The sequence below is a fragment of the Solanum stenotomum genome, chromosome 3 (assembly GCF_019186545.1).
Source record: "Solanum stenotomum isolate F172 chromosome 3, ASM1918654v1, whole genome shotgun sequence".
NCBI classification, from domain to species: domain Eukaryota; kingdom Viridiplantae; phylum Streptophyta; class Magnoliopsida; order Solanales; family Solanaceae; genus Solanum; species Solanum stenotomum.
This window is the reverse complement of record NC_064284.1, coordinates 5908577-5934765: the sequence shown is the minus strand read 5'-3', so window position 1 is coordinate 5934765 and position 26189 is coordinate 5908577. Positions and strand designations below refer to the sequence as shown.

Here is a 26189-nt window from a genome sequence, read left to right as displayed (position 1 = left end):
TATTAATTTCGGTTTTAACCACCACCACCAACATATTCAATGTCTGAAAAGAGTATGATATATGCAAATTTTATCTCTATCCTTACAGGATAAATAGACTATTTTTGATAAAATTTCGATCAAATAAAACACATATCAAAGCAACATTGAAAGAAAAAATAACAGGATAAAAAGAGGAAATGAAAGAGGTAGTAGTTAGATAGTGGTGGAGCAGTTAGTTTGAGTGTAGGAGGATGCTCAAATAGTCATATACCATTTCCAAGAAAGATGCTGAAAATAAGGAGTATGAGTATAATTTCAAAGTGAAATGTCAAGTGATTGGTCCATAAGCTTTTGAGCATCAGAGTATTGTCCCTTCTTATGTAAACAGTTCTCCATCTTGTCTCACCATAAATACCACCCTTTCATTATCCCTTCTATTGCAATATTAAGTTAAAGTAGATAGAAACAGACTTCATTTTTTTTCTACTATCATTGAGCTAGAGACAATATAAAGTTCATTATACCTATCATGGCTCTATCAAGCTGGAACTGCTCACTTGGACTTACATTGGCTCTTTTACTATCTCTAGCATTTCATCCTTCCCAATCAGGTGAACTACTTTGTTTAATTTTTCTTCTTCTCAATGGTAAAACTTGTTTCTTGTTTCTATTATATATATGTATAGGGAAAAAATTTAAATTCATAAGAGATGATGAAAATTTACCATTTAATTTAATCCATAGTATTCAACTATTCAATCATATTAATAAATAGTTTCACGTCTTGTGTGTTGTACAGTGAAATATAGTACTCCTATTAGAAGTATAGTAATTTTTATTATTATTATCGTATTTCTCTATTACTACTTGTTACCTCTTATGCTTTTGTTTTCCTCGAATTCAGAGTCTATTAGAAACAACTTTATCTTCTACCTGTTGTTACTGATAAGTATTATATTTGAACTTGTGTGTTGTACAGTGAATATAGGTAGGCAGATGATAGGTTCAAGGCCACCAGGGTGTGTAAACAAGTGCATGAATTGTGAGCCATGCAAGGCAAGTCTAGTGACTCAGAAGAATAGAGATGCATCTAAAAGAGAAGCTGATGATAACTATTATCTTCTTTCTTGGAAATGCACATGTAGAGATCACCTCTTTCAACCTTGATATATCCTCCACTCTCTAATTTAATTAAGGAATAATTTTATTAGTACTAATATCTATATAGGAGAAATTTTAATTAAACGCTCATTTTGTACTGGATGCTAAATATATATTAAGGAAGGTATATTTGACATGCCAATACGTACAAAAATAAAATAGTTTAAGTATATTGTTAACACTTCACTCCAATATTTAAGTCCGACTACAAATAATAGTTAGAAACAAAGTTAGTTATTGAATTGCCCCTCCAAATTCATATTAAGATTTTTGGGTCAGCATCCGAGGCGAAATAATTTTCATATTTAAATATTGTTTGATTATATTTTTTGTAAGATTTTTTTTTAAAAAAAATATTCATATTTTAATACAACTTCAACATGAAAATTGAAAAATAATAAAGTTAGTCAAGTGTTTTACGTATTAGACTTGGCTAAAAATAATAATTACTATATGTATTTTCTTTGTACCGGAAAGAGAGATGTACAATTACTATATGTATTTTCTTTTGGTCATATATATATATATATATATATATATATGAATAAATAAACTAATGTATACGGGCGATTAAATCTATCAAACTACCAAGCGTTTTTTGAGTAATTAGGAACTAAAAGTTATACTAATTCAAATATGCACCCAATAAATGATGTCAAATTCAAGAGGTTTCGAGAATTTCCAAATTCTAGATATGTAACAAAAAAAAAAAATTAATAAAAAAACAAACATAGATAAAAAGAGAAACAACAAAAAGAAATAAATGAAAAAGGAAAATTAGTCACAGTCGGGAAAAATTAAGAAGACGTGTCATAAATTAGTCCGATTGCCTACTTTTGATTGCAAATGATTTTTCCTTTTCAAAATTCCTCTAACAAAATCACTAAAATGAAACCGTGGCTCTCTCTCCGTAACATTCACCGTTCACCGCTAAATTTTTCCACCTCCGCCGCTATTTCCGTAACGCCGCCGCGCCGGTTTTCGCCCTCCACCGCTACCACCTCCTCCTCCTCTTCTATCCTTCGGTTCTCTTCTTATATGCTAAATCTACAAAGCTCAATAACCTACTCGTATTCTTATCCTAATACGTCATCCGCTCGCTGCCGGGCTACCAGTGCTGGTCCACCTTTACCTCCACAGACCGAACCACCTAATAATGAAGAAGACTCATCATCGTCTCCAGGTATTCATAGCTCACTTTTTGTTATCATGTTATATCTGTTAGCAATTAGATTGATTTATTACCAATGCCTTGTAAAAGTGTGTAATATCTAACTTTGAACTTATTCGAAATCACTTATGAAAGAACAAAGGGAGATTATGCTAAGCTCAAAATTTGGAGCAATTTATCCGGAATTGAGATAAACAATTTTAACATTAACTTTCATGAACAAGCTTAAATTGTATATCGATGATTTGCTTTAGTTGTAAGCATCTTTGTTCACTTCGAAAAATTTTTCATAGATAAAACTACCATCAGTTTCAACTGATTTGGCCAGACAAGTTTGAAAAGTGTGTTTGAGTCTCAGATTGAGTCTGTGGAACAGACCTGAAAAGTGTGTTCGAGTCTGATGCACCTTGGCTTATGGTATTATAGTTATATGATTCCCTCTGGATGTGGCTATTGATATATACCTGATTTGATCAATTCACGTAGGGTGTGTTGAGTGCTCAGGAACTAAGAAGCATATGTTGCTTGGGTTTTTGGTTTCAGTTGTGTACATAAAAACAAACTTACATACTCTATATATACATACATAATTGCATAAGTATTAGAATATTCTTCTTTTGTCTGAGATATGCTTATGGAATAAAATACTAGGTGTTTATAGAATTTGGATATACTTATTTTGGTTCAATGTCTTTTCAATTAATTTTTGTACATTTGATTGCCATATCCAGCACCCCCGTACTTCTTTCCGTGCCCCTAACCCTAAGTGTTAAGTGATAAATCATTCCCACCCATATATTATTCCTGCCCATGTCCATTTAACATAGCTCTAAGGCATTCCTGGATACAGTATAGCAAATGATCTGCGAAATGGATAACCAAATGTTTGGTCTGCAAACTACATGGATATCTGGAGGCTAACCATCAGAGAAAACTAAAAATGTGGATGACAGAGACAATACATACATCATAACTTGGAGGTTATTGGTGGGAATGAGTTGAGTACTATTGTAATTAATAAATTATGGCCAGTGCACTTTTATTTTTGGATTCCCTTTAACCGTTTGTGAAATGATCAGTTGGCATTATTAACAGAGTTTAGGCATTGAGAGGCCAAACAACCACCACCATATAGTTATAATGTTTCATTCGCAGCGTATAAATTCAGTAATTGTCCAATGAATGATTTGGGTCACTTGCTCGATAACCTGAATCAAATATTTTTACATCCTTTTATTGTTCTTCTTTTCTTCTTCTTCTTCGTCTTCATCCTTTTTTTTGTGTGTGGGGTGGGGGTGGAGATTCAGGTAAAGATATCAGGCAGCTGTTTTATCCACGGTAAGGACATGTTCCCATGATGAGAATTCTTCAGGATTAGCAATTGCCAGAGAAAAAATAGTTAAGTTTCATGTTCGCCTGAAATTTCATTCTGTTATTAATTTAATGGCTTAGCATACCTTGTTTGCTGTGCTATTATTTTTGGTCTGATGATGGAGCTGGTTTGTGCTCTATTTCTGTACTAAAGGTATTCCCCTCTTGCATTATTTATAATTGATAATATGAGATGCTGATGGTCAAGATGCATCAGACTTTAGTGATAATCTGGGAAGTTATGTTGATTGAGCATGTCAGTAACTTTGACATTGTTACTCTTCTTCTCAAACTTATGAAAGTCTTTTTCCTAGAGCATATGCGGTAACAGTGCTCATATTGTTAAGGATCCCTGACAAATGTTTAAATTTCTTAACCAGGTATCATGCCATCTTTTTCCAAAGCACAAGACACCTTGCGGATATTTTTTGCTGTCTTATTTTGGATGTCACTTTTCTTCTGGTATTCTGTGTGGGATGGGAAGAACGATGGCAGACTGAAGAAGGGTTCTCGATTTAGAAGATAAAATTGTAAGAAGTTTTATGTTGTCCTGTACAATTAACTCCTGATGCTGTCGTACGCGACAGTGTAAAGCATGGGGAGCAAAAGGGAAAAAGGAAAAAGAGGAGAAATTTAGTGTCTAAAGTTGTTTAGAGTTACTGAAAGAATGGAGATTCTTCTGTATACTTCACTTAAAGGTAGTTTAGAGCTCCTTGTTAGCCCAGCTAGCATTAGTTCATTCATGCTGTGATCTTACTCTTTTAGAGCCTTAAGAGTAAAAACTTCTGTACAATTATATGGGATTAGAGTCTATTGCAGTGCTCCTTATATTCTCTCATCTTGGGAAATGCAGTGCTCTTTTCTTCTCTCTCTCTCTCCCCCTCGTGGTGTGTGTTGTGAATCGAAAAAGAAAACCTAAATAATTAGTACGTTATTGCTATCTAATACCAGAGCTATTGGACTTAACATGTTTTAAAGTAGTTCCCTTGGGGAAGTTTTGAAAGTATCAGTTCTACAAATACTCATGTATCTGAATTTCTGAAGATCACAAGCTTCGTTCTCTTTCCTTACCTTCTTAAACTTGATGCTGATCAAGTAAGTCAAGATTAATACCTTCAGTGTATCTGCATGGTATGAGATTGGAAAATCATGTGGTAGTGGCTTTCATCCTTGTGAAGGGAAATGTAGATTTGTACCGCATATCTTTGGGTAGAACATATTGTTTTATTTGTGAAAGAAGAAATTGGAGCAATTGAGATTTAATGAGCTGAAGCAACTAATAGTGTCTTTTCGTTGGTAAATGTGGTGTGTAATTTCTATTCTCGCGGGAGCTATTTTTGCTCTACCTGAACTGTTGATTGAAGATTTGGATATCTTCCTTGTTTACGAGTAACGTGGTTTAGTACTCGTATTCAAATAAGTCTTGCTTAACAAGATCATAAATACCAACAAACAAGAAAAACAGCTGGGATGCAAGATGTCCCGGAGTTGCTTTGAAACTTTTCATTACGGCTGGTTAATATCTCTATGCCAGTTATTATAAATGAAATAATAAATAACTCTATGCATCAATAATAGTTGTTCTCTTTTCTGTTGCTTTTCCTTATGTGAGTGAATGGAAATTTAAGAAAAACTTGATGAGCTAAGCATAAAATGTGTTTTTAAGTTCAGACGTGCCTAGAGTCCTCGGGCTATGGCATAAATAGCTTTGGGGTTGGAACTATGACAGTATAGTTTTGTGAGAAAGCGGTAATTGTGGTTTATTTCAAGGCCATCTATCAAGTGATAGACAGTTCATTTGTGTTCCTTCTACTACTGTATTAGATTGTAAATTTGCTCGTGAAAGAGCATAATTTGCCTACTTTCATCTTGAGCATATTCATTTGAACTCTCGCTATGGGGGTATGAATGGAACTGGAAACTCGCAATGCTGGAAGTTGCTTAAAACTTGTATCTATACATTAAAAGCAGGACCATCTTCCTTAGGTACCAGAAAAGAGGAGATTGGTATATATATATATCCTTGCAGTTAAAGACAGGGCAGCTGGCCCCCCTTTATCTGGCATTCCATTGCATTATTGTTGACTGGCTAGCAAACATAGGAACGAACCGACTAGAAGTCTGGTAATAACACTTTTGATTGTCTCTATTATAACGTGTTTGGTTAATGGTTATGTTGAATCATTGTCAACAAGGACCTCTTTTAACTTCACTTTAGTATCGTGTTATTCGTGCATTAGATGTGCCATCAAACCCCAAAATAGTCCTCAGTTATATTCAGATGGAATCTTTGGTAGAATAATTGAGGGATCTTGAGTCTTTGAAATGTTCAACCTGTGTAAAATTCCATGGATTTGAAGTGTTTTGACGTCGGTATGTGGAAACTTAAAGAAGGAAATGAGGAGAAACTGTTTGTTCAAGTCGTTTTCAACATGCAAAAATAATCTGTGTCAATTTGCAATTATGTGACAGCTTCTAGGAAGATTCAATCATTTGAGAAAGGTCCTTTTGATTTGGTGTTATTTAACAGTATGAACATTTCTCATTAGTAACTGGTAATCCAACCCACACAGCTGTGTGTTTCTTCATGTTACAAAATTATTTAGAATTTAGAAACTTAAATTGCAATGGAATAGTTACAATTTCTTGTACCAAAAAAAAGGTTACTACAACTTGTTAGTCCCGAGTGTGTAATATAAAGATGGAGCAATTGCATAGGCTATTCAATTATCGACCTTTCTGGGCCGTAGATTCTCAATAGTGAACACCATTTTTGAAAGTCCTTTTTTGTGAAAGTGTTGGAAAATAATTCAGTATCTTAACTACTTTTTAACGTGAGGATACTAATGGCAAAAATACGTCAAGTTTAAACGCGGAAAACTATAGGGAAACGTTATTTGAGTTTTTGAACATTTATTACCTTGAATTCCATGAACCTGGAGTTTCAACTTTGAATTGATAAAAGTTTGGTTTAGAACTCCCAACTAACTTTCACAATTTAATTGTGAAGTTTGAATTCCATGTATCTTTGAAATTTGACTAAAAAAGATTTTTGAACATTATGAATCATTCATGAAGCTTAAGGACAACAAATTTGTAGAACCTAGTTCCAAAAATTTGAATGCCATGAAATTTAAAATTATACAAATTTTTGCCCTTCAAGTGTGAAAGATTAAACTCAATCCATTAATTATTTCTGAAATTTAATTTGATAAAAGTCTGAACTGAACCCATAAATAGAATTTAAACTCTATCAAAGTTTTATGAAGTTGTTAGTGTTTAAGTTAGGGAGAGTTTTCTTATTCATATAGTATTATTTTTTCCTTAAGAAGTTTATATCTCACGATTACATTTTAAACCGGTCCCAAAATTGACCATTCGGGCTAATTTTTATTAATCAAGTGATCTTGAGGGTGAAAACGAATGCTAATTTTTACATAGTCTACTGTCAAGTGATCGTGGGAGTGAAAATAATTGACCAATATATTTGGACTATCTGATTATGTGTATAACATATAGTGCTCAAGTGTAAATAGTATATGTATATATTTTTATTTAATAAAATGGACAAATTAATATGAGATAACTATTTTTAATATTCTCTCCGTCTCATTTTATGTGGCAATATTTGATCGGGCACGAAATTTAAGAAATAAATGAAGATTTTGAAATGTTTACCAAATTGTCCTTTAAAAAGTAGACTCACTTTTATCTCTCCTCATAAATGTATTGGAATATTATTTTAAGATTAAATGGGATCAATAAGGGTAAAAGATGAATTGTACATTTAAATACTTATCATATTAGAAAAAATGTGACATTCATTNGAAAATAATTGACCAATATATTTGGACTATCTGATTATGTGTATAACATATAGTGCTCAAGTGTAAATAGTATATGTATATATTTTTATTTAATAAAATGGACAAATTAATATGAGATAACTATTTTTAATATTCTCTCCGTCTCATTTTATGTGGCAACATTTGATCGGGCATGAAATTTAAGAAATAAATGAAGACTTTGAAATGTTTACCAAATTGCCCTTTAAAAAGTAGACTCACTTTTATCTCTCCTCATAAATGTATTGGAATATTATTTTAAGATTAAATGGGATCAATAAGGGTAAAAGATTAATTGTACATTTAAATATTTATCATATTAGAAAAAATGTGACATTCATTTTTAGATTGATCAAAAAGAAAATAGTGCCACAAAAAATGGGACGGATAGAGTAATAAAACAGAGGAATGTTTCAATCATGTCGATGAATAACCTAGAAAAGATAGATTTATGTAAGGTTCCATCGTGGGGTCACCACGTAGAGGCTCAATCATATTTGGAACTTGGCCCACGGCAGTATGGTTGGATTATGGAGCTTATTTAGAACCGTTGATTTATACGTCTTAAAATATTCAACATGCAGATTTATAGTATTAATCTAGACTTTAGTCGTTTCCGCTTTATTTGTCCAATCAATGGTTTTAGATTTACTTTTATCAGCGATTATTTTGCTTCTATAAAACCATTCAATCAATTGTGCCAACAACTTCACACTCTCTCCCCCAAAGGAGGGCAGCGGAGGTTACTCACCTTTTGCTTCTGAATCAGATAAACCGATCTGCAAATTGATCCGACGAAAAATATGTTATTGAGAAGCTCATCAACCCCTTTACTTAATTCATGGAAACCGAAACCATGTGGGTCGTCGCCGGAATCCGATTTATTACCCATAACGACCCAGCAATTGAACAGGACACGATCTGTGTTAATGTCGACGTCGTTTGGTCCGGATGAAACTCCGGCGAAACATACGTCTCCGACGAAACATGCACCTAATAGATGTATGTGCGAGTTGGACCCACGAGATCCAGCTGTTCCGAAGAAGAACAAAAACGGAACAAAAAGAGAGGCGAAGACTCCGAAGCTAAAGAATAACGAAGTGGGTTTGACGGAGGTGAGGAGGTTGTTGTCGAATTCTGGTTTGGGGAATGCGGAGGAGGAGGCTAGTGTGGCGGTTGAGGAGAAAGGGAGGGTGTTGCAGTCTCTGGTGGCGGGTGGTGTAGATGGAGGAGGAGGAGGAGGAGGTAAAGTTTGCGGTGGCGGAGGGTCGCATGGTGGAGATGGGTCTGATTCTCATGATTCAAATAGTTGGCATGGCCCTGATAGTATAGATGCCTATTACCAGAAAATGATCGAAGCCCACCCAGGAAATGGTCTCCTTCTGGCCAATTACGCCAGATTCTTGAAAGAGGTAAAAAAATTCTAGATGAAATTTCCTCTGCCTTTTATAAATTCAGATCCAGAATTTTGACTTGATAGGTTCAAAACAGCTCCATCCGCCTAATTTTGTTTTGAGTTGTTTAATTGATTCATTTTTTACTACTACACTGATTTATTGATTCGTGGGATGCCAATTATTGATGCAAACAGGTTAGGGCTGATTTAGAAAAAGCTGAGGAATACTGCGGAAGAGCGATTTTAGCAAACCCGAATGATGGTAATGCGTTGTCACTGTACGCTGAACTGATATGGCAAACTCAGAAAGACGCTGCTCGTGCCCACACTTACTTTGATCGAGCTTTGAAATCTGACCCTGATGACTGGTATGTATATGCTTTGCATTTCCTTTTTAAGATTTGAAATATTCAGTGGGATAAAGATTGTTATATATGTCACTTTCTGGGCATTGTTATCATGTTTATGATTGATGGAACCTCCAATTGATTCCAGCCTGAATGAATGGGCTCTCTACCAGATGGGCCACTTTTTTTGGAGCTATTTGTCCTCTCTCTCAAAAATATCTTGGTGGTCCATTTGCCCATACTTTTATTTACTTAATTATATTTTTAACACGTCCCTTCCATGTGGGTTTGATTTGTTATTCATGGCCAAACACGTGTAACTATCTTTTTGATAACGAGTGATGGTGAAATTTGATCCCAAGACTTTTGCATGCTTTGATATCATATTAAAGTTTTGAACCTAATCAGCATGATATCAAAGCAAGCAAGAGCTCTGGAAATCGAGTCTCACTGTCATCCATTATCAAAAAGAATTTTCACATGCTTGGTTCATGAAAAGAACATGCCACTCGTGAGGGGTGTGTTGAAAGACATAACTAAATAAATAAAAATAACATCTGTCTAATAGCTTAAACTTTTAAATGAGATGGTCACATATTTCAATAGATTGACCCTACTAACCTTAGGATGACATGTTTTATTTTGACTTCTAATGTGACGAACGGGTATTATTGCAGCTACGTACTGGGCTCTTACGCTCGATTCATGTGGGATGCTGGTGAAGAATATGAGAATGAGGGTGAGGACGATGAACTGAGTAGGCAATTTGGTATACAACATGAGAATTCAGCACCAGCCCAGAACTTCTTTGGTGCACCGTCTCATCGACCTCCCTTGACTGCTGCTTCTTAGTTTCACAGCCTCTCTTCCCATGTTAATCAGACTGTTGAGCACACGGTTTAGATAACTAATAAGTACTGCTAGTATATAAGTAGCTATGAAATAGATTGCTCTCGACTATGAAGAGTTTTCCTTCCGTCTCTTTTACAAGCTCTAACTAATTTTAATTTTGTGATGTCTGATAAGTGATAACCGAGTATTATAATTTGTATACTTCGCGTTGTTTCTCAAATAATAATGCATAAAGTGAGTTATTTTGTAGTTTGATTAAAACTCACCATTTTCCATAAAACACAAGTTCCAGGTGTTCTAGCTGTAGTATGTAACTCCAGATTTTTTTTTTTATAAAGGTAGTGTTGGGGCATCTTACCCGGTACCTTTAAATATTTGATTGAATACTTGCTACCTCTCATTAGCATGTATCAAAGTTCATCGATTTGTTTGCTCTTTTAGATTGGGCCATTTTTTTGGGCTTGTATTTCATGTTAATCCATGCTTGAACTAGTCCAATATAGACTTGGGCTACCACCATATTGCGGAGTGTGTTGGAAGATTCTCAGAAGTGTTCAATTCAACTGAATAATGATGAAGTGATATTTGAATAAATTGTTAATTATCAGAATTATTTCCTTATTCTATTTTCTTGTCAGGTAAATAATTGAGAGGATTAAAAAATATTTACTGATATATACGTTTCTGTATAAAATAATAATAAAGAACTATCAAAACAACAAAAGATAATACTAGTAATAAAATATCAAAACAACAAAAGATATAGTCCAAGAAAAAAGGGGGGGAGAGAGATTTTTTATTTATTTTCAAACAAAATAATTTGAAGGAAAAAGGGTCTGAAAAATACTTTAACTTTGGCCGAAATTGCTGTTACGATATCAAATTTTATGGAGGATCTTTTACCCTGAACTATTTAATAATGTATTTTTTACCCCCTGAACTATTTAATAGTGTATTTTAAAAATATATATGTGTCCACGTGGACACATTACTATTTATAATTATGTATTATTTTTTATGTCCATGTGAATACATATATATTTTTAAAATACACTATTAAATAATACAGAGATAAAAGATCATTTCCAAAGTTAACTATTTGCGAGCAATCTACTTAATTTCAAACCTATCCAAAAATATGCTCAATGTTTGTAACAGTAAACTCCCAAGGTTGATTTAACAGTCCTTTTGTTTTCGCCTCTGGTTTAGTAGTAGTATAGTAGTAATAAAAGGAGATTGCGTAAGAAACATGACTTGCGCTACCGGATCCAAAATCCAATATTTAAATTCAGTTAATAGAGTTTTGGGGAACGTTATCCACTGGAAAAAAAAAAAGAAGTAAGGCATGAACTAATCCAAAAATGGAGCACGTCGTTTGATTGAGCCAGCAGACACCACGTGTCTAACCTCATAGATCACAGAAAAAGAGAATAGTCACCCTATACCATAACAGCTTTTATTCAACAAATCCTATCCGTCCACTTGTGCGACGTGTGATAAATCTGTTGCGTGTTTGAGGCGGTTTCGTACGTCTTTTAATTATATGTCAAGCAAGCTTCATAAATGGTTTTACTGATGCAAAAACAGAGCTAAGTTGTAGTTTTTGAGTTTTGATATTTGGAGAAGACAATAATGGCAAGTAACAATATGGATCTTTCGCCTGTGGAGCTTCCTGCGGCGCCTCTGTCTTGGAAGAAACTGGTAATTTTTTTACCAATATTTCTAGTGTTGTTTGTTCCTCTGCTCTACAAGGCTATGTATGTTACTACTCATTTGGTTGTTTTGAGTATGCTATAGTTCCACTCAAATTGTTTCATATGGCTTTCAGTTATTAAGTCTGTTTATTTTCCCTTATTTCAGTTATTAGTTGAGTATATTCTTCACTTTGTAGCCTCGATTTATTTCTTACTTCAGTCTGATCAGATATGGAATACCAGATTTAAGTGATTTTCTCTTGTTTGTTCCTGTTGTTGATTGAAGAGTTGACTTTGGGAGAGAGATAAAGAGTTGGTGATCTGTTTAACAAACTAGATTAAGGCAACAAAATTTAGTTTTTGGTTATGTAACAGAAGCTGATTTTTATTGTTGCAAAGGCTGGAGTTCCTTCTGAGCTACTTGAAAAAATTTCTATTTTCTAGTCAGTACAGTTAAACATGAACCGTGGATGACAATATAGTGGAATATGAGTGTAAATTTCATTTAGAAATAACTAGTAAACCAACCATACAAAAATTACAATATGAATAATACTACTGTTTCTGTTCACTATGCTTGAAATCTAAATAAGCTTATATGGTTCAACACTTGACAACCACCATCTCAAAAGTTCGGAGGGAAATGTGAGGTACCAAATGGGAAGTAATTAATAGTTCTCTTTCTTTCGGTGTCTGTTTTCTGCTGTCTTTAATTATTCTCTTCACGAGCTAGATATCCATATCCATGTTCGTGATATCGTTATTGATGAGTGAAGAATTCTGTATAGTGTCCTACTTAGCTTGTTTGAGAAATCAGTATTTGAAAGCTCCCTGGATTGTATCCTTCAACAAGGGATAGTTAAGTATTTCTTGTGAGGCATAGTTGGACACCTTATATATTTTCCTCTTATCTGTTTATTTGCAGCTCATGCCGAAAAAGGGTGTTAGAGCAAAGAAGAATGAGGTTGTATTTGTTGCTCCAACAGGAGAGGAGATAAGGAATAAGAGGCAGTTGGAGAAGTACCTGAAAACACACAATGGAAATCCTGGTATGTCAGAATTTGATTGGACTACTGGTGAGGCTCCGAGGAGATCAGCACGGATCAGTCAGAAGGTTAAGGCAATGCCACTTCCAGCAGTGCTTGAGCCGGCAAAGAAGCGACAACGTACGTCTTATGCTACAAAAAAAGAAGAGGAAATGGAAATCGCAGATATAGAGAAGGAAAACATGGAATCTACCATAGAAGAAAAGGAAGGCTTGGAGAAGGAGGAGAATGTAGTAGAAGATGAAATGGTGGACACAGAGCACAAGAAAGAAGAGGAATTGTCTGGTGGAGATGTCTTGGAGAGGCAGAAATATGAAGCCAGTAATAACGTTCCAGCCAAGGATGGAGGCAAACTGGCTCAAAATGGCACAGAGGAGACTATAGTAGAAGTTGAAATGGAGGACAAGGGGGATGAGATGGGTGCTAATAAGGAAAATACAGAGCATAAAAAAGAAGAGGAAATGGCTGGTACAGAGGTTTCAGATAGGAAAACTGAGGCCAGCAATGACATTCAGTTTGAGGATGGAGATAAAATGGCTGAAAATGTTACAGAGGAGACTATAGCAATTGATGCAGACTTCTGGAATGATTCCATGGACAAGGACTATTTCAAGGGAGTGCTTGCAAATGCTGTAATTGGAGAAACAAATGGTGCTGAAGCAGGAATAGAAGTCTGGAAGAAACCAGGATACGGGGAAAATCTAGAGTCCCAGATTGATATAGACATTAGTGGAGCAGATAACATGAATCACGACATTCCAGATAAGGGTACACCAGAAAGAAATGTTGCAGGAGGAGAGACGTACAACATTCAGGACCCTGCATTTGTTGGAGAAGCTAGTGGTTTCCGTGAAGAGCCTAGTTTGGTGGAGGAGGAGAAAAATAAGAACAGGGCTGGCCTGGTTATGGATAATGGCCAGATTAACCAGCCAGAGCGAGCACATACCCCACAACATCAATCTGCTGCTACCATTAGTTGTTGAGTGTAGCATCTAAAATAAATTTGGCCTTCGCCAGTGCATGTTTAATCCGTACTAGGACGATTATAATAGTTTGCTTAGTACTTTAGGAATTAGCGTTTTAGAGATCAACTTTCCTGATCTTTCTGTTATCTGTACTTTGTGATATATTGTGGTCTTCTAGTATCTTACTAACAATAAATAAATGTCAACTTGTTCATTGTGATCTTTCTTGTTTATTGGTATGGCTGAAATTCAATATATAACGTAAAAATGTCTTGTGAAATAACGGTGTCTCGAGTTCAGATGGTTAGAACTTACAGCTAAGTAAGAGTAAGACGGTGTAAACTTGGAGATTGAAATTCTAACTAATTAAGAGAAAAGAGTAAGACGGTGTAAACTTGGAGATTGAAATTCTAGCTAATTAAGAGAAAGTCGATTGCAATTTTGTATCATGAATTCATGATTGTTTTTATAGTAACAAAGTGTAGTAGTTTAAACAAAAATTCTCACAGGAAGGATTAAAGATATCAAAAATATGTACAGTAGTTTTTTAAAGAGTGAGGAGGTAAGTAAGAGCAATAATTTTTCTGATAATCAAAGGAGGAACCTTACTTGCAGTTGCAAATCATTTTCGTCTATCGTATTGCAAAACTGTGCAAGTCCAGGTATCGTAAAAAGAAAGGTTCAACTTCCAAGTCAAGTGTTCATTTACTAATTGCTCCATTTGATTATTTTGGGAGTTGAATTAGCCCCATTTAATTCCAACATCTCTTTCGGGTTCTTCTTTCTACCTCATTTCCCTGTTAATGTTTCAATCAACATTAAATTCCTACTTTGATTTCTCACGGCTCTTGCTATAATATAGAAACTCGAGACCCAGCACCACGCAATTTAAGAGTTTAGACCAATTCAAAAATCCCTTCCCTTATATATACAGAACCATATTGTCTATCTAGTCATCTCATCCTACCCTAACAAACTACGTAGTAATCATCAATTTCCTCACTAGTGACTTCCAAAAAACGTCGAATTAAGAAATTAGTTACCAAAAACTTAAGATATGGACAAAATGTTGTGCATGACGGTCTTTGGTGTTTTAGCCGTTGCAAGTATGATGCAAGACGCAACAGCCCAAACGGTGCATGTGGTTGGGGACGCCATGGGTTGGATCATACCAAGCAATGGCGCGGCAGCTTATACAAATTGGGCTGCTGGGAAAACCTTCAGCGTTGGTGACACACTAGGTATGTGTATTTAATGATCAATTTCCATTTTCTGATATCTTTCAGCTTATTTTGTATTAGCACACCTCCAGTGTCTGATTATGTTACTTTTCGTATTTTATACAGTATTCAATTTCATGACCGACCGACATGACGTGCTGCAAGTAGAAAAAACATCGTTCGATGGTTGCAATTCACAGAATGCCATAGGGAATGCCATAATGACAGGACCAGCAAATATGACTATAGACTCTATTGGAGAACACTACTATATTTGCACTTTTGGTATGCACTGCCTAAATGGCCAGAAATTAGCTATTACAGTTTCCAGCGGCACCGGTACTCCAGAAGCCAACCCGCCTAACCCAAGCAATCCAACAACTCCTGTTGTGCGACAACCAGAAGCTTGTGCACCTACACCCTCTGCTGCAGGACCTTCAAATTCTGTTCCAGGTGGTCGTGCTCCTCCTCCTCCTCCTACGCCTTCGTCCTCAACGACCGTGTTGGCCAGTTTTGTACTCAGTCTGTCCGCCATTGCCTTGGCCACTTTACTTTAAATTGGGCAAATTAAGGAGATGTTGAGCTTCCTAGTTTATACGTAATAATAATGTGATGGATTTTTTTTAATTATTGGATTGAGTTTTGTTTTGTGAGTGGCAGTAAAATTGTTGTATTGTTTTTACGATCATCATCAGTGCAGATTATTTTGGTACAGTAGGCATGTCCCCTTGTAGTATCGAATAAACAATCTATTATGGTGTATTTACCAATATTTGTTGATCGAATATAAATAATGATGGTGAATAATTCTGCAGTTATTCATACCAAGCATGTAAAGATGATAGTTTTACCATCTCCAGTAATACAAAATAAATAAATTTATCTTTGATTAAGTTGAAACCTGGGTGATATACGTATAAGTCTCACAGACCCGATTTAAATTTCCATGCTTTAAAGCCTCTAATTTTGGTGTTTCACAAATCACACTGACAGTAAATTCATGATGTAACATTCAAGTCCATTCAATGGAAAAGGTCTAGGTTGTCGAAAGATAATCCCCACATTGTCTCTAAAACAAACTTACTTATTATTCGTGTTCTAGAGTCTCTGCAACCATTTGAGAGTGAACTTCAAAGCATACTGCTTCATACTCATATTTTTTTGACGAAGGTTGATAAATTCAAGTATTTTTATCTCCCTCATCTCAAGGAGAAAGAACATATCAAGGAAAACAGCTTTAAACAAAGTCCAAGAAGATTATTAACATAACGATCATCAGGGGTACTTACGTTTAATATGTCGCATATTAGTTAATTCATTTTCTTAGAAAACGAAAGAAATTATTTTAAATCTCAAAGTGATCATATATGAACAAAAAAATAAATATATTTTACTCTCCTTAACATTGCGATACATTTCTAGCTATTACGATATTAAAACGATTCCAATTGTTCCCCTGTTTCGATGAACTAACCGTTTAACTTGTATTCACTTTATTTTTCAGAAGTCAATATTCACCAAAGCTTTCACCTCTCGAGATGGTATCGTTGCTTGATTTAGACTCTGTATAGTGCTCTCTATGATCATCTAGTTTCAAATTTTTGGTGAATCTATTCTTTATCATGTAGAGACTCTAATTCCATCCAAATGTTTGCGACACACCAATTGGCTCCATACATTGTTGTTTTTGCCTCGGCCTCAGTGTTGCTACTGCAACAGAGAATGCATAACTTACATCGCCATTATCATTCCTTAGAATTTTACAAAACAACTATGAACGTATTTCTCAGTAACGTTTTATGTTAATTTTTTTTTAAAATATTCAATGACAAAGAGACAAAGATATGATGGAGTAACGTTACTTGGAGTGAATCTTAACGTTACTCCTCAATCTTTTTTTCTTTTTGTCATTGAATTTTTTTAATAAAATATAACCTAAAATGTTATTAAAAATGGTTATATTAATTTTGTAAAATTTTTTTAAAAAAAGTTACTTTGGTAAAAAAAATCCCATTCCTTACCACACTACTAATACGGCAGTTTACCTGCTCTTCCTATGTCCTTTAAGAAACTTCCGTTAGTGTTGATTTTGATCACCTCATTAAAACATTTACTTCTCAGGATATGTTTTTATCTACCATTTCGGATAAGTTATCCCGCTATTTTATCTAAATTTGCCTTTAAAAACAATCCGAAATAGTTTAATTCTATAAATGTTCTTTGGATGCATTCATATCTTTATATTTATCATTATCATATTATCTGGTAAGTTTCCTTGCCATTAACTAATCTAAACTAAAATATTATCCCTTAATTAATTGGTAATTCTTAATATAGTAGAGGAACTTAGCATAACTATCAGCTGTAAATCAATTTCGTAATTGTTGTATAGAAAAATAGCTATAAGTCTCATGTACCGTAATATGAAAGGTTTAAGTCAAGTGTGTATTGACTTTCATTAATTATATACTATTTTTGATTATTTAGGGAGTTGAATTAGCCCGCCTTCTACTTTTCTCCTTCGAGATCTAATTTCCTGCTCATTTTTTTCTTGATGGTCCAACCAACATTAAATTCCTACTTAATTTGATTTCCCACCACTCTTGCTATAATAGAAAGTCATAAGTCATAACCAAGCACCATGCACGCAAGTTGAAAGTTTAGACCAATTCAAAATCCCTTCTCTTATATATAGAGAATCATATTGCTAGCTATATATAGACATCTCATTCTTAATTCCCTACCAAACTAGCAATTACCAATAAAGTGCAAAAAATAACGTTACCAAAAAATTAAGACATGGACAAAATGTTGTACATGATCGTCTTTAGTGCTTTAGTCATCGCAAATATGGTGCAAGACACGGCAGCACAAACGGTGCATGTGGTAGGGGACAACATGGGTTGGACCGTACCAAGCAATGGCGCAGTTGCTTACTCAAATTGGGCTGCTGGAAAAACATTCAGAGTTGGCGATACTCTAGGTATATACATTTAATTAATTTATTAATTTTCATTAGATTATATCCTTCAAATTAAACGTTTCTTATTTTAATTTTGACAGTGTTCAATTTTGCGACTGGTCGACATGACGTGCAACAAGTAGAAGAAACTTCGTTCGATGGATGCAATTCGCAGAATGCAATAGGCGCTGCCATAATGACAGGACCAGCAAATATAACTCTTAATTCTACTGATGATCACTATTTCATTTGTACTATTGGCGCACACTGCCAAGGTGGACAGAAATTAGAAATTTCAGTTTCCGACGACAGCACTAGTACTCCAGGTACCAACCCACCTACACCATCTGTTGATGGACCTACAGGTTCCGTTCCTGGTGGTGTTGTTCCTCCTCCTCCTCCGCCTTCGTCCTCAACGACCGTATTGGCCAGCTTTGTGCTCAGTCTATCCGCAATTGCCTTGGCCATTTTTCATTAAATTGGACCATTTAAGTATTCATATAGTTTATATATATACGTTCTACGATGTAACCATACTAGATTGTATCGGATTCAGTTTTGTTTTAATTGATGATTGTATTTGGGATATTTTACGTGTTAAAGGTTAAATAAAGGTAGTTTCTTTGCTATCATACATCTAATGGCCCAAACGTCATCCCTGACTAAAGTGACATGATTTAATCCTAATTGCTAATTGAGTAAAACCCTTTGCAAAAACTTTTGCAACGTAACTACGTGCGTAACATAACTATTCTCAAATTAAGGTCAACAAAATTATAAATGTAACGTTGATTGAGGGTTGAAAATTGCAATTAGTTAGCCTACCTCCCGATTTAATTTGTTCAATTTAACCTTGAAAACCAACAATTTGATGTATATGTAAGAATTATTATTTATTTATTATTAATTATTTCTTACTTATGGCCCACCCAAGTTTACTTGGAATCAAAGTAATACCATAAATAATATTTAATAAGGAATAGATCTCGTCCGTACATTGGTTACTTGATGGACATACCAGATTAAGTCATAACCTCTATAAATTGGTCCTCCCTCCACTCATTAGGGTTACCACATATTCTCTACATTAATTTCATCGTTGACGGTTGTGGTAACATAAAGTTAGGGTAAGGAGGTAGAAACCAATTTACGACTAACGCTTCCGCTTCTCTTTGTGATGATGTCTTCCGCATCAGGTATGTGCCTCTAATATTCTCTATGTAAGATTATCATATTTAAGATCCTGAAAGTATTTAATCTTACAGTATAATCTAATGAAATTTCATATTTTATACGAACCTCGTTGTGATACATGATATCTACGCTTAACTACTCCCACCATCATTTTAATTTGAATATGTTTGATGAGAAAAACATTACAATATATTCCAGACAAGCATTATATATTTTAACTTTCTAACTCATAATAAAAACTTGGACATATGCAATGTGAATAACTTAATATGTGAAGTCCACATTAGAAACACAACAAAAGCTTTGTGTCTACCGTCATTGATATCATGTTAAGTAGAATACTTTTTTGACTTCAAATAATAAAAGTAGGCCCTGAGGTTAAAAGATTTTTGATGACTAAACATTAAAATGACAATACGATCTCGATCTCAACACATGACAACTATTTATTTTTATTATTTTTTTATAAAACAAAAGTGAAATATTCTAACAATTTAATTTCCTGGGTACATGTCTCAGTATGGTCCATTCGTTGTTGTCCCTTTTTTTACTCTATACTTGGATTTAGTGGTCGCATTTGTATATGTATTGCGTTTCAAAATACGAAATGCTATTAAATGTCTTTTACTTTACAAATTTTTAAAGTCCACAATAATGGCTCGTTTGACTAAATATAGTCGTAAATTACGTACATGCACGGCATTTTGTACGTATAGTACTTTGACGCCCACAACTTTAATAAATCATGTTCTCCTTTCGATCCATTTTTACCTGTTATATTTTTCTTTGTACGTCTTTTGAAAATTTATTGAAGAGAAAACTAAATTGTCTAAATTATCTTATTTACTTTTTTATCTCATCAATTCAAAATTACTTTTTTTTCCCACTATATGAATTAATCTGCCTCCACATTTATTGAGCAATGATGAAAATGACAACAAATGTTTAATATTACTATAATTTTCAAAATATGATTTAACCAACTATTTTTAGCATGCAAGATAATTAAAATGGACTAGAGGTAGTATTATAGTAATTGACAACTAAAAATATTTAAAAGATATATGAAAAAGTTATGGTTAAAAAAACATAACTGGTTTAAATCTCGAAAAATTCAATAGCTATCATGGAATGTAGTGAGTATATTTTAAATAGTAGTAATTGATGATGTAAATATCTTTATATTATCACACTCTGGAACCTAAAATTGATGCAATTTCTAGATTTGGAAAAGGACCATTTCTAGAACAGACAATACAAAAGCCGTTAGTCTTGATCATAGTGTGCAGTTTCACACTGCATAGTCATATGTTTGAAAATATGACATAGCAAAGTGAATGGAGTTGCCATATTTCGAAAGAAACTTTATTTGAAATTTTTGGTTCATTGACCAATAGTTCAAGCAACAACGTAACATTATTTTTCTCCGTTTCAGAATTTCGTATACATATTCATTTCATCAATAAAGTATTTGACCCGGCAATAGAATCAATTGTGTAAAAGCTTAAAACTTTCATATGGGTATAATATTGTTTAGAAAAATTATAGAGTACAAAAAAGTAGATTGAGGGTTGAGGTCAGTGACGTACACAAGATTTTTTATAAGCAGCGTTATCTTTTAAAATAAAAAAAGCAGTATACTACTATCCCTTTTCTAAAACATAAAAAAAATATTATATTTTTTTCTCGATGAATTTTCTTTTTTCGAAATGTATTACTTCCAAGCCTTACCCAACCAAGCTACGTACAACTTTGGTTACAAGTTTCACTTAAAGAATATACACTCTACGTTTGCTTCTACTTCTTAATTATTGTATATACTTATACCTATTTAGTATATTATTTTTTCCAACGAAGTGGCCTTCTTAAATCTGCCCCTGCTTTAGGCGTGTTACAGACGCTCAGCAGTCAACATTCCCAATTAGTGTGGAGGTATTTGTTTGAACACGAAATTTAAGAGAGAAGAAAATGTTATGGCCTAAATAAAAAAGGAACACTCTATTAATTAGGTGACATTTTACTAAAGTAAGAAATATTCCGTCTGTCTCTAATTACTTGTTCACTTTTGAATTGACATACCTATTAAGAAAACAATTAATGACATAGTGAGTTTACCCTTTTACCCTTATTAATTATGAAGTGGATGAAAAGTTCTAAATTTTTAAAAGTAATTAGTCATTTAATTCCTGGTATAATAGGTAAAAAAAATTGTCCTTTCTTGATTTGTCAAAATGGACAAGTAATTAGGGACAACTATAAAAAGAAAAGTGGACAAGTAATTAGGGACAGAGGGAGTACTTGATACTTATTACCCTCCGTTTCAAAAAGAATAAACCTAGTTTCATTTTTAGTTTGTTTCAAAAAGAATGATCTCTTTCTTTTTTTGGCAACACTTTAACTTCAACTTTCCACGTGACATGTTTAAGACCACAAAATTAAAGGATATTTTGGTACATTTGACATAACTTTAATTTAGAACCACAAAATTAAAAAATCTTCTTTCTTTTCTTAAACTTCTTTTCAAGTCAAACTAGGTTATTCTTTTTTAAACGGAGGGAGTAGTAATTTAGAGAAAAGCTTAGCGTTGGAGTATGATTAGGTTAAGGAGTCAGTGGACTAAATAATCAGTCTTTTTTTCAAATTATACAACTTTTGATTAGTTGAATTAGCCAAATTTTGGAACTTTAATTTCCACTTTGCAATTAATCCACTCCACCGGCCTATTGAAAATGAAAGATCCAACAATTGTCTATCCTCGTATTGCTAGGTTTCAGACGACTTTTGCTTTTTAAAAAATCACATCAATTCTACGTCTGTCGGTTTATTAAATCTGTAATAAAGCAAATCAGACTAATAAAAAGTTGATTTCTAATTAGTGATTATGATAGATTCCTTTTAATTTTCTCGATGCTTTATGATTTAAATCAATTATATATTTGTCTATTTCACATGGATAATAATTAGACACGAGCCAAAAATAGAATTAGTAACAAAGTGTGGATGCCTAATGTTGAAATAGTAGGAGATAAATTGGCTTCTTAATTTGTCTTGTAGAGTTGAGTAGGAGACGATGTTGTGTTGAAGTAAGTGACTATCTCATATTAAAATTTAAGTTACAAATAACACATTTTATTTACTTATCTATTACCTTCAACATGGCTTGAATCATAATGAGATACTCCTCCCTCGCCCACATTCTAATTAATTTGATAACATGTTAAAATATGTAACGACTATCTCATCTAAAAGTTTAAGTTGTCAGAAAAAATAATATTATTTTCAATATGCTGAATCCATATGAAAATTGTCTAAACTGTGATAGACCCAAGACATTAGGAAGAACTCTCAATATAATGGTTGGGCTTGATCAGTTGGACCTATTGTTATTGGACTGGGTCTAAACAATAAAAGAAAATTATGAAAAAAAGAAAAATACACACACAAAATATACAAAAAAAACTAATGTAATGCGTTGATTATTTAAAGAGCGAAATATTTATTCGAGATTGGTCTTCATACAAATGTGTAACACATGGATTATTTTTATTATCCTTTTGATTTTTGAAGAAATGAGATATTTTGTTTTCTTACCATTTAAACCAAAGAAAATAATCTTTTCAAATCTCTTATGTGCACAAATAAAAATTTCTTCAAGAAGACGAGATTAACCCAAATCAAAAGATATTAGAACAAAAATAACTCATAATTATTGGGATCATAGTGCAATGTCCTAATTAAATGTTCAGTGGCATGATTAAAATTTAAAGTCAATGACATTAAGGTATGTCCTCCATCACAATCTCGAATGAAACCTCTTTATGGAATCGTGCACCATGGTATATAAAAAGATATATAAAATTAAAAAAATAATTTCTTTCTTTCTTTTATTATTCAATTATTTTAATATGTACTTTCCTCCCATTCACTTGGATCAATACAAGGCAATATGTAGCCAGGTAGGATTCAAACTAATTATTGAATCTCTTTTTAAATTTTAAAAAAAGAAATTATAAATGAAAGAGGGTCCTCAGTCCTCACTAACTTGTTAAAGTATTGGCTAATATAAATTGCTTTAATTAGGTGATCCATTTAATTATAGCATACTTTAGGATAAAAAGTTGGATTTGATTAAAGGTGTGGGCCGTGTGTTATTTGGCAAGTGACAACCATCGAGACATAAGAATCATAATATGATCCCATATTCATCAAAGAGACAAAACAGAATTATATGACTTAGAAGTAAATGAAAAAACAGAAATATTCGAATTTGAGTTTATTCAACTTTTTGGCATGTGAATCATGCTAGTATACTAATATAAGATTTAAATTCATTATTTTACTACTTACTAGTCTCATTAAATTTACTAATTTACCAAGTATGTTATAAATATTTATGTATATAGTGAAATGCGAATTCATCAACAAATTTTATATTTTGAGTCTATTTTACGGATTCACTAAACATGTTGTTATGTCTCGCTATCTAACTAATGAATTGTCCCTTTTGATTAAAACAAAAATTGAGTAGCTCTTTATATATTTTAGAGGTAAAAAGTGACATTTTTAATTCAGAACTCGAAAAACTTGAAGATGGGGGAGAGAAGAAGGTGAAAACTGTGGAAAATAAGCCCATAGCACAATCTAAGGTTTTGTTTTATAGATTTGGGGGAAGGGCAAAATGATTCTAGCAAGTCCCATTTAAAGGTCCACTATGACAAGGAAAGAAAGAAAAGGATACTGCAATAATTGATTGAAGCAATTGTAACGTTTCTTTGCGGTTGATTGGTTTTAAGACGAGTCATTTATTATTGCCAACATTAATCTGAACCATATACAACACACTAAAAGGGGTAATAATAATCCTAATACAAATTTTTTTGCATTAAAAAAAAAAATTACTATAATGCGAATAATATTATCAACATAAAATTAATTTTTATAGATAAACATCTTTCTTTCATTTTTAATCATGATAAAATAATTGATTCGCTTTTATTACATCATAATAATCCCTTCATTATAATCAAAGCATAATAAACAAACAACCCGACTTCATAACTTCAGCGTCAAATAACGTGATCATCGAGAAATTAACAAGCGTTACTGGGAGAGTTACATTGGACACCACAAGTTGCACCAAATTAACGAGTGGAAGAATCGCCATACGTAAAACAAATATGGAATATGTGGCTGCATATTATGCTTTTCGCCTATGGGATTACAAAAGAATTCAAAGCCAAATAAATATAAAATGAAAACAACCTTCACTTTTGCTATCTTTACAATTTCCATTTTTTCCTAACCTGGATTATCTATAGGATTATTATTATTCCACTACTATAATCAGAGGCCAACGTCATATATTTGCCACGAATTCAACATTTAAGTAAAATCCAAAAAGGGCAAATAGGCGAACTTGTATCAAAGGTGTTTTTTTTTAGTAATTAATAAAGTGGATTAAGAACGGAGAATTCAAATTTCATAGAGAAAAAAATACTAGATGAATTTCTCATACGTTTAAGCTTTGAAGAACAAAATTAATTGATATTTATTGTTGTTAGAAGGTTGATGATAAATATCTCGTGAAAAAAAAAACATCAATGTTTTTCAGTAACAATATTTTTTGTTCCGATAGCTGATACAGCAAAACAATGTTATACTATAAAGACAATACTAAAAATTGAGAATAATTCCAGATTCTTTTCTCTAATACTGGCCAAATTATTATACTTTGATTCAGTTAGTAGGATTCCGTATTTAACATTAAAGACAAAAAGGAACAGATTAATTTTACAAAGAGTTCAAAACTATACACCAAATATTTATATAATTTAAAACTCTTTTTAAGAAGAAAAACTGGGATCATCGGAGATAATTGGGTCGGCATCGACCCGATTATCAGAAAAATCATCGACTTGGATTTGATCAAGCACGAGAACTAATCCCATGGCGAAGGCACTATCAAACCCGGGTTTTATTGAGAGAGAGAAAACGTCTTTTCCAAGTACCACATGAGCACATGCATCCACTTTGCGTCGAATCTCAGCCACAGATACCTTGTCGGCGTTGAAGAATGTGCAATTTCTCTGTGCGAATGATCCTTCGATCTGATACTCCTCCGTCGGATTGCTGTATACCTCCACTGTAACGTTAGATCTTCCGATTATTGAAGATCTGCGTACGCTGAATATCGGTTTTTTCCCCTCTTCTCTTTCCCCTAAATAGCCTTCCCACCTATTATGCAAACTCGGTCTCTGTTTTCAAAAGTTGCACCGAAATCAGAAATTGCTATAACTGAGTAAACTCGGTTTGCCCTAAATCGTAAAATCAGAAAAAGTATTATTGAGCTAGTGAGTTTATACCTTACGGCGGACAGTGAGAAGGCATCTGCCGGTAGCGTCCATGAGAACGAGTTCACCCAGGTCACGAGAATCGGGACCGTACGAGTCAACTCGGAAAACTAGCTGGCCTTTGCAGTCGTAGGCAGTGAATCCATCGCCGGTAAAGAAAAGAGAAGTTTTCCGAACAGTAAGATTCGTCTCTTCACTGTGAACAAATGTATCTTCAACAACAACGTTACTCTTCATTTTCTTTTTTATTTTTGCTTCAAATCTGACTTTGAAAATGAAACTAAAAAAGTCTTTAATTTTCTGAGAAATCAAAGAAATGAAATGGGATATTTATGAAGTGAAGAAGCCAAAAGGAAGGTCTGAGAAAGAGGTACAAAAATCGCCAGAGACATGTGGTGTGCATTTATTAGTAAAGTGACTGTATTTATTACTCCCTCCGTCCCTATTTACTTGTCCATATTTCCTTTTTTGGTTGTCCCTATTTAGTTGTCCATTTTGACAAATCAAGAAAGGACAACAAATTTTTTCCTATTATACCCTTATTTACACTTCTTGAAAATTGTAAAAGTGTATGTTGTTTTCCTCCAATTTATTTCACTTTAATTCAAATAAGTGGTTGTAATTTTAAAGTGA

At 33.6% G+C, this 26189-nt stretch overlaps 6 protein-coding genes across 6 annotated transcripts; 5 read left to right on the top strand and 1 right to left on the bottom strand.

Annotated features, from left to right (window-relative positions):
* Nucleotides 1–1985: 1985 nt before the first annotated feature.
* On the top strand, nt 1986–4789 carry LOC125857965 (uncharacterized). The gene is made up of 2 exons (XM_049537626.1): nt 1986–2326; nt 4066–4789. The coding sequence occupies exons 1-2, from the start codon at nt 1990–1992 to the stop codon at nt 4209–4211; spliced, it is 483 nt and encodes a 160-aa protein (XP_049393583.1). The 5' UTR covers nt 1986–1989; the 3' UTR covers nt 4212–4789.
* A 3447-nt stretch (nt 4790–8236) lies between these two features.
* Nucleotides 8237–10374, top strand: LOC125857941 (uncharacterized). The gene is made up of 3 exons (XM_049537603.1): nt 8237–8942; nt 9122–9294; nt 9951–10374. Exons 1-3 carry the CDS (start codon nt 8334–8336, stop codon nt 10123–10125), a joined length of 957 nt encoding a protein of 318 aa, XP_049393560.1. The 5' UTR covers nt 8237–8333; the 3' UTR covers nt 10126–10374.
* A 1293-nt stretch (nt 10375–11667) lies between these two features.
* LOC125857936 (methyl-CpG-binding domain-containing protein 11-like) lies at nt 11668–14050 on the top strand. The gene is made up of 2 exons (XM_049537598.1): nt 11668–11826; nt 12745–14050. The coding sequence occupies exons 1-2, from the start codon at nt 11758–11760 to the stop codon at nt 13846–13848; spliced, it is 1173 nt and encodes a 390-aa protein (XP_049393555.1). The 5' UTR covers nt 11668–11757; the 3' UTR covers nt 13849–14050.
* Nucleotides 14051–14280: 230 nt separating this feature from the next.
* LOC125857955 (cucumber peeling cupredoxin-like) lies at nt 14281–15797 on the top strand. The gene is made up of 2 exons (XM_049537616.1): nt 14281–15071; nt 15177–15797. The coding sequence occupies exons 1-2, from the start codon at nt 14888–14890 to the stop codon at nt 15605–15607; spliced, it is 615 nt and encodes a 204-aa protein (XP_049393573.1). The 5' UTR covers nt 14281–14887; the 3' UTR covers nt 15608–15797.
* Nucleotides 15798–17767: 1970 nt separating this feature from the next.
* LOC125857964 (cucumber peeling cupredoxin-like) lies at nt 17768–18646 on the top strand. Its single transcript, XM_049537625.1, has 2 exons — nt 17768–18033; nt 18114–18646. Exons 1-2 carry the CDS (start codon nt 17850–17852, stop codon nt 18488–18490), a joined length of 561 nt encoding a protein of 186 aa, XP_049393582.1. The 5' UTR covers nt 17768–17849; the 3' UTR covers nt 18491–18646.
* A 6290-nt stretch (nt 18647–24936) lies between these two features.
* Nucleotides 24937–25931, bottom strand: LOC125857953 (protein LURP-one-related 5). Its single transcript, XM_049537614.1, has 2 exons — nt 25569–25931; nt 24937–25460 (listed from the first exon to the last, which is right to left on the bottom strand). Exons 1-2 carry the CDS (start codon nt 25791–25793, stop codon nt 25050–25052), a joined length of 636 nt encoding a protein of 211 aa, XP_049393571.1. The 5' UTR covers nt 25794–25931; the 3' UTR covers nt 24937–25049.
* Nucleotides 25932–26189: the final 258 nt, after the last annotated feature.

Bases quoted from the DNA above. Each gene is read 5' to 3' on its own strand.
- LOC125857955 (XM_049537616.1), top strand. From the start codon at position 14,888: ATGGACAAAATGTTGTGCATGACGGTCTTTGGTGTTTTAGCCGTTGCA. The intron at 15,072-15,176 runs GTATGTGTATTT...TATTTTATACAG, and splicing joins CAGCGTTGGTGACACACTAG to TATTCAATTTCATGACCGAC.
- LOC125857936 (XM_049537598.1), top strand. From the start codon at position 11,758: ATGGCAAGTAACAATATGGATCTTTCGCCTGTGGAGCTTCCTGCGGCG. The intron at 11,827-12,744 runs GTAATTTTTTTA...GTTTATTTGCAG, and splicing joins CTCTGTCTTGGAAGAAACTG to CTCATGCCGAAAAAGGGTGT.
- LOC125857964 (XM_049537625.1), top strand. From the start codon at position 17,850: ATGGACAAAATGTTGTACATGATCGTCTTTAGTGCTTTAGTCATCGCA. The intron at 18,034-18,113 runs GTATATACATTT...TAATTTTGACAG, and splicing joins CAGAGTTGGCGATACTCTAG to TGTTCAATTTTGCGACTGGT.
- LOC125857953 (XM_049537614.1), bottom strand. From the start codon at position 25,793: ATGAAGAGTAACGTTGTTGTTGAAGATACATTTGTTCACAGTGAAGAG. The intron at 25,461-25,568 runs GTATAAACTCAC...TTTTGAAAACAG, and splicing joins TTCTCACTGTCCGCCGTAAG to AGACCGAGTTTGCATAATAG.
- LOC125857965 (XM_049537626.1), top strand. From the start codon at position 1,990: ATGATTTTTCCTTTTCAAAATTCCTCTAACAAAATCACTAAAATGAAA. The intron at 2,327-4,065 runs GTATTCATAGCT...TTTCTTAACCAG, and splicing joins AGACTCATCATCGTCTCCAG to GTATCATGCCATCTTTTTCC.
- LOC125857941 (XM_049537603.1), top strand. From the start codon at position 8,334: ATGTTATTGAGAAGCTCATCAACCCCTTTACTTAATTCATGGAAACCG. The intron at 8,943-9,121 runs GTAAAAAAATTC...TGATGCAAACAG, and splicing joins ACGCCAGATTCTTGAAAGAG to GTTAGGGCTGATTTAGAAAA. The intron at 9,295-9,950 runs GTATGTATATGC...GTATTATTGCAG, and splicing joins AAATCTGACCCTGATGACTG to CTACGTACTGGGCTCTTACG.